This window comes from Melanerpes formicivorus, unplaced genomic scaffold (genome assembly GCF_026170545.1).
Source record: "Melanerpes formicivorus ecotype bairdi unplaced genomic scaffold, bMelFor1.0.p_v2 SCAF_197, whole genome shotgun sequence".
NCBI lineage: Eukaryota > Metazoa > Chordata > Aves > Piciformes > Picidae > Melanerpes > Melanerpes formicivorus.
Genome location: NW_027142549.1, coordinates 282586 through 294821, shown reverse-complemented (window position 1 = coordinate 294821; position 12236 = coordinate 282586). Strand labels below are relative to the sequence as shown.

The following is a 12236-nucleotide window of genomic DNA, read 5'->3' as shown; positions in this document are numbered from 1 at the left end:
GGGATTGCCGTAGCCAAAGTGCAGCACTTGGACTTGGATTGTACATCCCTGTCAACATTGTCAGTCCTGTGTATTTTGTACATTCATTGCATCCCATTGTAGGTTGGAGTTTTGCTTGTAAATGTAGCTTCCATTTGCTTCCAGCTGGGCTGGGCTGGCAAAGCTAATGTTGGAGGGGCAAAATTTCAACCCACCACGGCTGGTTTTGTCCAAGGGGGGATTCTTGTGCTGTTTAGCAATTGTAAATCCCTGTCAACATTGTCAGTCCTGTGTGTTTTGTACATATTCACAGAATCAACAAGGTTGGAAAAGACCTCAAAGATCATCAAGTCCAACCTGTCACCCAACACCTCATGACACCAAGTGCCATGTCCAATCCCCTCTTGAACACCTCCAGGGACGGGGACTCCACCACCTCCCTGGGCAGCACATTCCAATGGCTAACAACTTTCTCAGTGAAGAACTTTCTCAGTGAAGAACTTTCTCCTCACCTCCAGCCTAAACTAGAGACTGTGTCCTCTCGTTCTGGTGCTGGTTGCCTGGGAGAAGAGACCAACCCCAATCCCACTGTAGATTTGCCTGCAAATACAGCTTCCACTTGCTTCCAGCTGGGCAAAGTTAACGCTGGGGTGGGGAGATGTGGGAATTTCAACCCACCACCCCCCTAGTATGGCCAACAGCGAAAGGCCCCCATGCACCCTCCCCGCCTCCCGCCACTGGGCCCAGCCGAAAGCGAGGAGCTCACCGCGGACACTTTGCCGACGACGTCCCTGGCCACGGCCAAGCCCTGGGCGAAGGTGCGGGCGGCCACGAAGGCCCTGGTCACCTGGAGCTTCAGCTTGCGGGGCACGTCGCCGAAGGGCTTGAGCTGCTCCGTGTACTTGCTGACGCACTCCAGGTACTCGTCGGTGAAGTGGTACTGGGGGTTGACCAGGCGGAACATGCGCTCCAGCAGGCGCGCCCAGAACTCGTTCAGCATCTCCTCCAGGTTGACGCTGCCCCCCACGTAGTAGCGCTTCAGCTCCACGAAGAGGTCCTTGAAGAGCTCCGAGTTCTGCATGTAGAGGCGGCCGTAGGTCCGCACGAACATGTCGTTCAGAGACTTCTCCGCGTTCTCCAGCAGCTCCTTGAAGAACTCTAGGGAAGAGGGAGGAGAAAAAAACCTGCTGGGTTCGGTCCTTCGGCCACAGCAACCTCCAGGCAGTGCTACAGGCTGGGGTCAGAGTGGCTGAAAGCTGCCAAACAGAGAGGCACCTGGGGGTAGTGGTTGACAGCAGCTGAACATGAGCCAGCAGTGTGCCCAGGGGGCCAAGAAGGCCAATGGCATCCTGGCCTGCATCAGGAACAGTGTGGCCAGCAGGAGCAGGGAAGTCATTGTGCCCCTGTGCTCAGCACTGGTTAGGCCACACCTTGAGTCCTGTGTCCAGTTCTGGGCCCCTCAGTTTAAGAAGGACATTGAGAGACTTGAAGGTGTCCAGAGAAGGGCAACAAAGCTGGGGAGGGGTCTGGAGCACAGCCCTGTGAGGAGAGGCTGAGGGAGCTGGGGTTGCTTAGCCTGGAGAAGAGGAGGCTCAGGGGAGACCTTCTTGCTGTCTACAACTACCAGAAGGGAGGTTATTGCCAGGTGGGGGTTGGTCTCTGCTCCCAGGCACCCAGCACCAGAACAAGAGGACACAGTCTCAAGCTGTGCCAGGGCAGGTTTAGGCTGGAGGTGAGGAGAAAGTTCTTCACAGAAAGAGTTGATGGCCATTGGAATGTGCTGCCCAGGGAGGTGGTGGAGTCCCCATCCCTGGAGGTGTTCAGGAAAGGCTTGGATGTGGCACTTGGAGCCATGGTTTAGTTGTCAGGAGGTGTTAGGTAATAGATTGGACTTGATGATCTCAGAGGTCTTTTCCAACCTGGTTGATTCTGTGATTCTGTGAGGTAGGGGAAACACTGAATCAAGAGAAGGCTAGCAGGATGAAGGAGACCTCTGGGGATTGTCCGGTCCAACCCCACTGCCAAAGCAGGGGGACCCAGGTCAGGTCACACAGGAATGCAACCAGGTGGGTCATAGGATGTTAGGGATTAGAAAGGACCTCTGTAGATCATCAAGTCCAGCTCCTCTGCCAGAGCAGGACCATAGAATCCAGCACTGCTCACACAGGAATGCATCCAGAGAAGTCTTGAAAGTCTCTATAGAGGAGGACACTCTACCACCTCTCTGGACAGCCTGCTCCAGGGCTCCAGCCCCTTCACAGGAAAGAAACTTCTTCTCATGTTGAAGTGGAACCTTCTGTGTTCCACCTTGGACCTGTTGCTCCTTGGCCTGGAGCACAAGTCCTACAAGGAGCGGGTGAGGGAGCTGGGGTGGTTCCGTCAGGAGAAGAGAAGGGTGAGAGCAGACCCCATCACACTCTACAGCTGCCTGGAAGGAGGTTGAGGTGAGGAGGGGGCAGCCTTTTCTCTGTGATGACAAGTGACAGGACCAGAGGAAATGGATGCAAGCTGTGCCAGGGGAGGTTGAGGCTGGATGTTATGAAGTATTGCTTCACTGAAAGGATTCTCAGACATTGGAGTGGTCTGCCCAGGGCAGTGCTGGAGTCACCATCCCCAGGGGCATTCAAGTGGCACGTGGACCTAGTGCTTACGGACACAGTTTGGTGGTGACCCTGCAGTGCTGGGTTGAAGATTGGACTGGATGATCTTGGAGGTCTCTTCCAACCAGAGATGTGATTGTGTTCCACTGCTCCAGCCCCCTCACCATAAAGAAGTTACTGGGCAATGGGTTGTGTGTTCACACACTCCTACAACCACTGCCACTGCTCTACTGGAAAACTCAGCAGAGGGAGACCATCACCCAGATGAAAGGGAAGGGTAAGGGGCTCCCTAAACTTTCTACATCTCACAGTTTTGGATTACTCTTCACAAAGCAACCTCAGCAACCTCTCTCCAGATTGGAAGTCTTGTGTGAGTGCAGCTTCTGTTGAGGCAAAACTGGACCATCATAGCAAAAGTCAGCAGGGAGAGAAAAAGAGCAGTTTATGTGGCCAGCCAGCTGGCTTAGAAGTCACTTCAAAGAGCAAGACTTTCAGAGAGCACAAAATGGGAGGGGGGAAAGGTTACCTAAAGTTTGGCCCAAATGGATCTTTTGCAGCCCTTGTCAATCCTTTTGAGTCGATGATTGTAAATCAGCCTCAAAAGGGAACAGTTTTCAACACAATTCAAACCCACAGAAATCTACCTGCTGGTTCCTTCCCCTGTCTGGCCAGTTTGTCAGGTCTCAGGGCAGGGCCTGTCTCTAATTATCTAATTGGCCTTGATTGCAGATGGGACTTCAGATGTTTGCAGCAGTACCAACAAAATAAAACAACCAACCCACAACTAAGCCAAAATTTACTCTAAAATCCAAGGGCTACACACTTGGCACACAACTGACAAGAGATTTTTCTGTTGATGAAGGGCAGACAAGGGCCCTTGGGCTTCATCAGCTTCCAAAAGCCAATCCCCTGCTTTGGTTCCCCCTCCAACAGTGTGAGGCTGCCTCGGGCCAGAAGGCAGCTGCTGCCCGAGTGCTGTCACCACAGTCTGGCAGTGCCACACACTCCTGCAGCACTGATAACCAACTGACCTGATGGCACGTGGCACAGCAGAGAATTTAGAGTACAACAGAATTAACCAGGTTGGAAAAGACCTCAGAGATCATCAAGTCCAACCTGTCACCCAGCACCATCTAATCAACTGAACCATGGCACCAAGTGCCTCATCCAGGCTCTTTTTAAACACCCCCAGTGATGGTGACTCCACCACCGCCCTGGGCAGCACATCCCAGTGGCCAATCTCTCTTGCTGGGAAGAATTTCTTCCTTACCTCCAGCCTCAACCTCCCTTGGCACAGCTTGAGACTGTGTCCTCTTGTTCTGGTGCTGCTTGCCTGGCAGAAGAGACCAACCCCCACCTGGCTACAACCTCCCTTCTGGTAGTTGTAGACAGCAAGAAGGTCTCCCCTGAGCCTCCTTTTCTCCAGGCTAAGCAACCCCAGCTCCCTCAGCCTCTCCTCACAGGGCTGTGCTCCAGACCTCACCCCAGCTTTGTTGCCCTTCTCTGGATACCTTCCAGCATCTCAACATCCTTCCTAAACTGAGGGGCACAGAACTAGACACAGGACTCAAGGTGTGGCCTAACCAATGCTGAGCACAGGGCAGAATGACCTCCCTGCTCCTGCTGGCCACACCGTTCCTGATGCAGGCCAGGATTCCATTGGCCTTCTTGGCACCCTGGTCACACAGATGCATCTGCCTGGGCAGCTTAAAGAACATCCTCTACCCAGACAGTGCCACCAGAGCTTTGGCACATGGGTCTAAGCAAAGACCAGCACACCACAAAGCCATTGCCTTGGTGAAGTGTGATGGGTTGAAATCCCTCCCGCAACATCAAACTGCCAGAGCAGCTCAGCTGGAAGCAAATGAAGCTGTATTTACAAGCAGAACTACAATCTACAATATGAAATGTGATAAATCTGTACAAAATAGTCAATGTTTGCATATATTTGCAATTTATAAACAACATAAGAACCCCTGGACAAAACCAGGGGGTTACCAACAGCTTCCCACTCCCTGCTCCCTTCCCTCCCTGTACAGGGACTTAGAGGAGAAAGGAGAAAAGCAGAGAGTTGCTGTTAGTACTTAGCCACAACAAAGCAATGCAGCCAAGGTCAGCAAAGCCAGCAGAAGCCAGAGTAAGTGAGGGAAGCTAAAAGAGAAGAGAGTTAGTTTACAGCTCTAACTTGATGTTGGTTTTCAGACTAATGGGACTCTTTAGACCTGATCATCCTTTTCCCTTTTGCATCCAATGGTGATTTATTTCCATTCTATCACTTTCTGTTCAAGAGCTGTGGGAAAGTTTCTAGGTAGAATAGACTAGACTAGACCAGACTAGAATAGACCAGGTTGGAAGAGACCTTCAAGATCATCGTGTCCAACCTATCAACCAATCCAACACCACCTAAACAACTAACCCATGGCACCAAGCACCACATCAAGTCTCCACCTGAACATCTCCAGTGATGGTGACTCCACCACCTCCCCAGGCAGCCCATTCCAATGGGCAATCACTCTCTCTGTGTAGAACTTCTTCCTAACATCCAACCTAAACCTCCCCTGGTGCAGCCTGAGACTGTGTCCTCTTGTTCTGGTGCTGGTTGCCTGGGAGAAGAGACCAACCCCCACCTGGCTACAATCTCCCTTCAGGGAGTTGGAGAGAGCAAGAAGGTCTCCCCTGAGCCTCCTCTTCTGTAGGCTAAGCAACCCCAGCTCCCTCAGCCTCTCCTCACAGGGCTTTGTTCCAAGCCCTTCACCAACTTCGTTGCCCTTCTCTGGACACCTTCCAGCAAGTCAACCTCCTTCCTAAACTGAAGGGCCCAGAACTGGACACAGGACTCGAGGTGTGGCCTAACCAGTGCAGTGTACAGGGGCAGAATGACCTCCCTGCTCCTGCTGGCCACACTCTTCCTGATGCAGGCCAGCATGCCATTGGCCCTCTTCACCACGTGGGCACACTCCAGGCTCATGTTCATCCTACCATCAACCAGCACCCCCAGGTCCCTCTCTGCCTGGCTGCTCTCCAGGCTCTCTGACCCCAGCCTGTAGCACTGCCTGGGGTTGCTTTGGCCAATGTGCAGAACCTGGCACTTGAATGTGTTCAATCTCCTGCCCTTGGACTCTGCCCATCTGTCCAGCCTGGCAGGGTCCCTCTGCAGAGCTCTCCTACCCTCTAACAGATCAACTCCTGCCCCCAGCTTGGTGTTGTCGGCAAATTTACTGATGATGGACTCTATGCCCTCATCCAGATCATCCATAAAGATGTTCAAGAGCATGGCCTAAAACTACCAGCCTAAAATTACAGCCTAAAACTACCCCAGTGAGGTCGGCTGTCTGAGGTTTACCAAAGCCAGCTGCTGGGTCCTGCTCTTGGCTCACAACCACCCCATGAACACTCCAGGCTTGGGGCAGAGCAGCTGCAAGCTGCCCAGCAGAAAAGGAGCAGGGCTTGGAAAAATGGCTGGGTTTGGTGAGAAGTTTTAATTTCCTTTATTTACCTTCCTTTGGGGCAAGGAAAAGCTGCTGGCTGGAAGACTGCAGGTGCACAGGTAGCTGCTGCTCGTTAGGTTGCATTTTTTTTTGTTCAGGATAATTAATGAGCATAGCTGGTTCTAGCCCAGCTGGAGAGATGAAGTGCTCTACAGTTTATAGTTTGTTCAGCTTCCTGGACACAGTTTATTCAACTTCCACTCTGGAGTGTCACCAATGAAATGAGTTTGGGCAGGAGAATAAACTGGTTCTGGTTAATGTGAATCACAGAATTGTCAGGGTTGGAAGGGACCTCAAGGATCAGACAGCTCCAACACCCCTGCTGTGGCCAGGGACACCTCACACTACAGCAGGTTGCTCACAGCCACATCCAGCCTGGCCCTAAAAAATTCCAGGGATGAGGCTTCCACCACCTCCCTGGGCAACCTTGAAATCTTCCAGGGCTGGGTTCCTCCCTGTTCCAGTTTCTCAGCAGCCATGAGAGTGGTGAAGCCCTGGAATGGGTTGTCCAGGGAGGTGGTCGAGGCCCCATCCCTGGAGGTGTTTAAGCCCAGGCTGGATGAGGCTGTGGCCAGGCTGATCTAGTGTGGGGTGTCCCTGCCCATGGCAGGGGGGTTGGAACTAGATGATCCTTCTGGTCCCTTCCAACCCTGACTGATACTATGATACTATGATACTATGATTATGGCAAAGAACTTCCTGAGAATCTACGATTCTATCCCTGCCCCTCGAACTGGGGAGCCCAGAGCCGGAAGCAATATTCCCAGTGAGGTGTCAGCAGGGCAGAGTAGGGGGGGGGGGGGACCAGGTCAAACAGGCAGTGTTGGCTCCCCACCACAGTGTCTGGGGAAGGGCAAAAGACCTTGTCACAAAGGGCTTTTGAGGCAGACCTGACTGCTTTGGATTCAGACCAGTGACCAAATATCTGTGGAGGGGAAGCTTGGGTGGCAGAGATGCAATTAAAGGTTTCACCATAATCCAAGCAGATAAATCCCCTGGCTTACAGCACTGCCGGTGATTTGGAGCTGTGCAGGAGATTTCTCCACCAAGAGAATCTCCAACCCTTAATTCCTCTTGGAGGAGTTTGCTGCTGCATCTACCAGCTCTTGTGTGCGCCTGGCGTGCAAAGTCTTTCCATCAACAAGGCGTTTTGAGGGACACTAAAAGGGTCTGAGGAGCAAAGGAAGGAAGTGAGCCTTCAAAATGATTAAGTGAATCAGAAATTAATATACACCAAGCTAATCTCTGTAGTATAAACTCAACAGCCACACACACAAAAAAAGCCTGCCCTGGAGAGGAAATGCCAGTCATGGGAACCAGAGTGGAGGTTCCTGCTGATATTGGACAGAGGACGTGTTGGGTGTTTGAAATCAATCTCTTCTTCCTTGGATCATTTCTCTTGTGCTCCTAAGAGGCTGCATTATATACAGCCATGTCAGGCACTGAGGCCCATGACTTTCTTGGTCAGGCACTCCAAGAATGTTTCAGCTTTTGCAGCAAATGTTTTCTGTGTTAGGGCTTTGTTTGTACTGGAGCACTTTGAAGGGGAGAAGCTGAAACTTCAGCATACTTTCAGTACGGTTTAACAAGGTCGAAATTCACACTGGGCCAAAATATCCCCCCCACACCCTGTCCCTTCTAACAACTCCTGGCTCTAAAGATTACTCCTTTGAGGATTGGGGGGGGGGAAGCCAAGGAGGCATGTTTTATTAGACAATATTGACTGAATGTGAGTCACAGAAAGGCAGAGGGCAGAAGCCTGCTGGTGGCACACATGAAATGATACCCTGGCACCGTGGGGTGCCAGCATCCCCCCTGGGGTACACGATGGTGTCCCCTGGTGGCACTCACCCTTGCTTGCCTCAGCTGCATGCTGTGGAGTTTTGCTCCAAAATGGCCCAAGTCTATTTGGCCTAAGGGACCCCTCCCCTGTTCTCCTTTTTAACTCATCCACCACAGAATCACAGAATTATTTGGGTTGGAAAAGCCCTCTAAGATCATCAAGCCCAACCATCAGCCCAACACCACCATGCCCATTAAACCATGTCCAGATGTGCCATGACCACACAATTTTTGGCCAGCTCCAGGGACTCCACCACCTCCCTGTGCAGCCTGACCAATCTTGCAGTAAAGAAATTCTTCCTATGCTCCAACCCAAATCTCCCCTGGCACAATTTTAGGCCTTTTCCTCTCACTGGCCACAGCAACCCCAGGCAGTGCTAAAGGCTGAGGTCAGAGAGCCTGGAGAGCAGCCAGGCAGAGAGGGACCTGGGGGTAGTGGTCGATAGTAAAATGAACATGAGCCTGCAGTGTGCCCAGGCAGCCAGGAGGGCCAATGGCATCTTGGACTGCACCAGGAACAGTGTGGCCAGCAGGAGCAGGGAGGTCATTCTGCCCCTGTACACTGCACTGGTTAGGCCACACCTTGAGTCCTGTGTCCAGTTCTGGGCCCCTCAGTTTAAGAAGGACATTGAGACACTTGAAGGTGTCCAGAGAAGGGCAACAAAGCTGGGGAGGGGTCTGGAGCACAGCCCTGTGAGGAGAGGCTGAGGGAGCTGGGGTTGCTTAGCCTGGAGAAGAGGAGGCTCAGGGGAGACCTTCTTGCTCTCTACAACTCCCTGAGGGGAGGTTGTAGCCAGGTGGGGGTTGGTCTCTTCTCCCAGGCAAGCAGCACCAGAACAAGAGGACACAGTCTCAAGCTGTGCCAGGGGAGGTTTAGGCTGGAGGTTAGGAGGAAGTTCTACACAGAGAGAGTTGTTAGCCATTGGAATGTGCTGCCCAGGGAGGTGGTGGAGTCACCATCACTGGAGGTGTTCAGGAGGAGACTTGACAGGGTGCTTGGTGCCATGGGTTAGTTGGTTGGGTGGTGTTGGATGATAGGTTGGAGACGATGATCTTGAAGGTCCCTTCCAACCTGGTTTATTCTATTCTATCACCTCAGATTGGTGAGAAGAGAGCAACCCCCTCCTCACTGCAACCTCCTTTCATCTGAAGGAGCTGGGGTTGTTCAGTCTGGAGAAGAGAAGGCTGAGGGAAGACCTCATAGCTCACTACAAATCCATGAAGGGAGGTTGGAGTGAGGAAGGGGCAGCCTCTTCTCCTTGGAGGCAAGTGACAGGACCAGAGGAAATGGTTTCAAGCTGCACCAGGAGAGGTTCAGGCTGGATATCAGGAAACAGTTCCTCACTGAAAGGATTCTCAAACATTGGAGTGGTCTGCCCAGGGCAGTGCTGGAGTCACCATCCCTGGGGGTGTTCAAGTGGCATGTGGACCTAGTGCTTAAGGACATGGTTTGGTGTAGACCATTTAGTGCTGGGTTGAGGGTTGGACTGATCTTGGAAGGTATTCTGTGATGATACAGATAGAATCACAGAACTGTTGAGGTTGGAAGAGACCGCTGAGAGCATCCAATGTTTTACACTAGCTGCTGGCACACTTCAAGCCTGCATCCTCACTTTCTGTCCTCCAGCATCAAGAAATCATCTTGGGCACAGTGAGGGACATGAAGCCTCTCCCTGTGCAACCCAATCTGCAACAAAGAGAAGCAAGGCCAAAGAGAAGCAAGGCCAAAAAGCCCTTTTATGACTTCAATGCTAATCTGCCTGGTAACTCCCTACATCTAATTAGATATTAATTCTCCCCTTCACAGAACCAAGCTGATCAGCAAACACCAAGGTAACCCAGCATTAACCCTGCCACCACAGGAAGAAAAATGGGGCAGGTCCCTCTCCTAACATCTTGACTGTTTGCTGGGGAAAATAAATGAGCACCTTTCATTTGCCTTAGAAGCTGCCTTGCTCTCCCAACAAAGCAAACACACAAAGGCCTCGCTTGCTTATTTTACAGCACTGTAAAAGCACATTTTACAGCTGTGTTGCAAGCAATCTGTACTCATTAAATTATCACTCTGACAGGCTTCCTGTGAAAAGCTGTCAAATGCAAACATTTCTCACACACAACAAATCATACTCGGCTGCTGCTCTCCGAGACGCTGCTATCTGCAGGCTCCCCTTCCCTTCCCCCTACCCCTCCCCAGCTAGCTGGTTTGAGCTCCCCCTCTGTCCACAAACAGGCATGAAGGGCTTAGAATCATAGAAGTTCAGTTGGTAAAGACCTCCAAAATCACTGAGCCCAACCATCAGTGCATGCCCACTAAACCACATCCCAAAGTGCCATGGCCACAGGCTTCCTGAACACCTCCAGTGACAGTGACTCCACTGCCTCCCCGGGTAGCCTGTGCCAATCCCTGACCTAAAACTTTGCTTCCCAAACTGCCCTGTGGAACCACACAGAACCACAGAATTTACCAGGTTGGAAAAGACCTCTGAGATCATCAAGTCCAACCTATCACCCAACACCATCTCATCAAGTAAATCATGGCACCAAGTGCCTCATCCAGTCTCTTCTTAAACACTTCCAGGGATGGTGACTCCACCACCGCCCTGGGCAGCCTGTGCCAATCCCTGACCTAAAACCTTGCCTCACAAACTGCCCTGTGGAAGCAGCACATGGCTTGAAGGTCTCCCTGGCTCTCCTGGCTAAGAGTAGAGTGTGGACAGATGTCTGGGTTACACAGAGAGGACAGACCATAGACAAGCCTTTGGAACAGGCTGCCCAAGGAAGTGGTGAAGTCACCATCCCTGGGGGTTGTTCAAAAATGAGCAGATCTGAAACTCTGGGACATGATCTAGCGGTCATGGAGATGTTGGGTAGAAGGCTGGACTTGATGATCTGGATGTGCTGCTGAGGGATGTGGATTAGTGGCAGTGGCTTAGCAGTGATGGGATTGTGAGCTCTGGGTGAGTGGTTAGACTTGATGATCTCAAAGGTCTCCTCCAACCTCAGCAGTTCTATGGTTCTAAAGGAACTCAGAGGAATGGAATGGAATGGAATGGAATGGAATGGAATGGAATGGAATGGAATGGAATGGAATGGAATGGAATGGAATGGAATGGAATGGAATGGAATGGAATGGAATGGAATGGAACGGCACGGGATAGAATAGAACAGAACACCTCCAGGGATGATGACTCCACCACCTCCCTGCGCAGCACATTCCAATGGCCAATCTCTCTTGCTGGGAAGAACTTCTTCCTCACCTCCAGGCTAAACCTCCCCTGGCACAGCTTAAGACTGTGTCCTCTTGTTCTGGTGCTGCTTGCCTGGCAGAAGAGACCAACCCCCACCTGGCTACAACCTCCCTTCAGGGAGTTCTAGACAGCAATAAGGTCTGCCCTGAGCCTCCTCTTCTCCAGGCCTCAAAGATCATCAAGTCCAATCTGTCACCCAGCTCCTCATGACTACTAAACCATGGCTCTAAGTGCCACACCCAATCCCCTCTTGAACACCTCCAGGGATGGGGACTCCACCACCTCCCTGGGCAGCACATTCCAATGGCCAATCTCTCCTGCTTGGAAGAACTTCTTCCTAACATCCAGCCTAAACCTCCCCTGCCACAGCTTGAGACTGTGTCCTCTTGTTCGGGTGCTGCTTGCCTGGGAGAAGAGACCAACCCCCACCTGGCTACAACCTCCCTTCAGGGAGCTGGAGAGAGCAAGAAGGTCTCCCCTGAGCCTCCTCTTCTCCAGGCTAAGCAACCCCAGCTCCCTCAGCCTCTCCTCACAGGGCTGTGCTCCAGACCCCTCACAGCTGTTTTTCCCCTGAAGGTGAAGCCATCCCCAGCCATGCCACCTATTCCAGGAGACATTTTCCTTTCTCCTAAATGTGCCTCACTATTTTTCACAGGCCTTCACTTCCTCCATCCATTGCACTTACTGCATTTGTAATTTCCACCAGGGAAAAGCAACCAAGAGCTTAACAACCTCCTTCCAGCAGTGCTGAGACCCTGATGAACACAGACTGCTAACACATTTATTGCACATCAGCTCAGGAAGGGCAGGGCAAATCCACAAGCTGTTCCTCTGTCCTCCTTTCAAACATGTGTTAGCACTTACTGACATGGGAAGAACTCTTCTGTGAAGTCTGAAGAAGTACAGGCTTCAAAAATCATGCCAGGGTCACAGCAACAGCCCCAACATGTGAACCTTGGCAGAGCTAGGAGGGACAACATCATCCTGCCAGACTCTGCTTGATTAGTGAAAGGGCTGTTCAAGATAGCAACAGCATATGGGCTGCAGCCTTAAGGGAGTTAAAGACAAACCCAAACCCC

At 51.8% G+C, this 12236-nt stretch overlaps 1 protein-coding gene across 1 annotated transcript in view; it reads right to left on the bottom strand.

Annotated features, from left to right (window-relative positions):
- GPC4 (glypican 4) overlaps positions 1-12236 on the bottom strand; it is a 127153-nt gene that overhangs the window by 42226 nt on the left and 72691 nt on the right. The window contains exon 3 of the mRNA XM_068169568.1: positions 746-1137. Within this exon, the coding sequence (XP_068025669.1) occupies positions 746-1137 (392 nt within the window). The remainder of the gene's footprint in view (positions 1-745; positions 1138-12236) is intronic.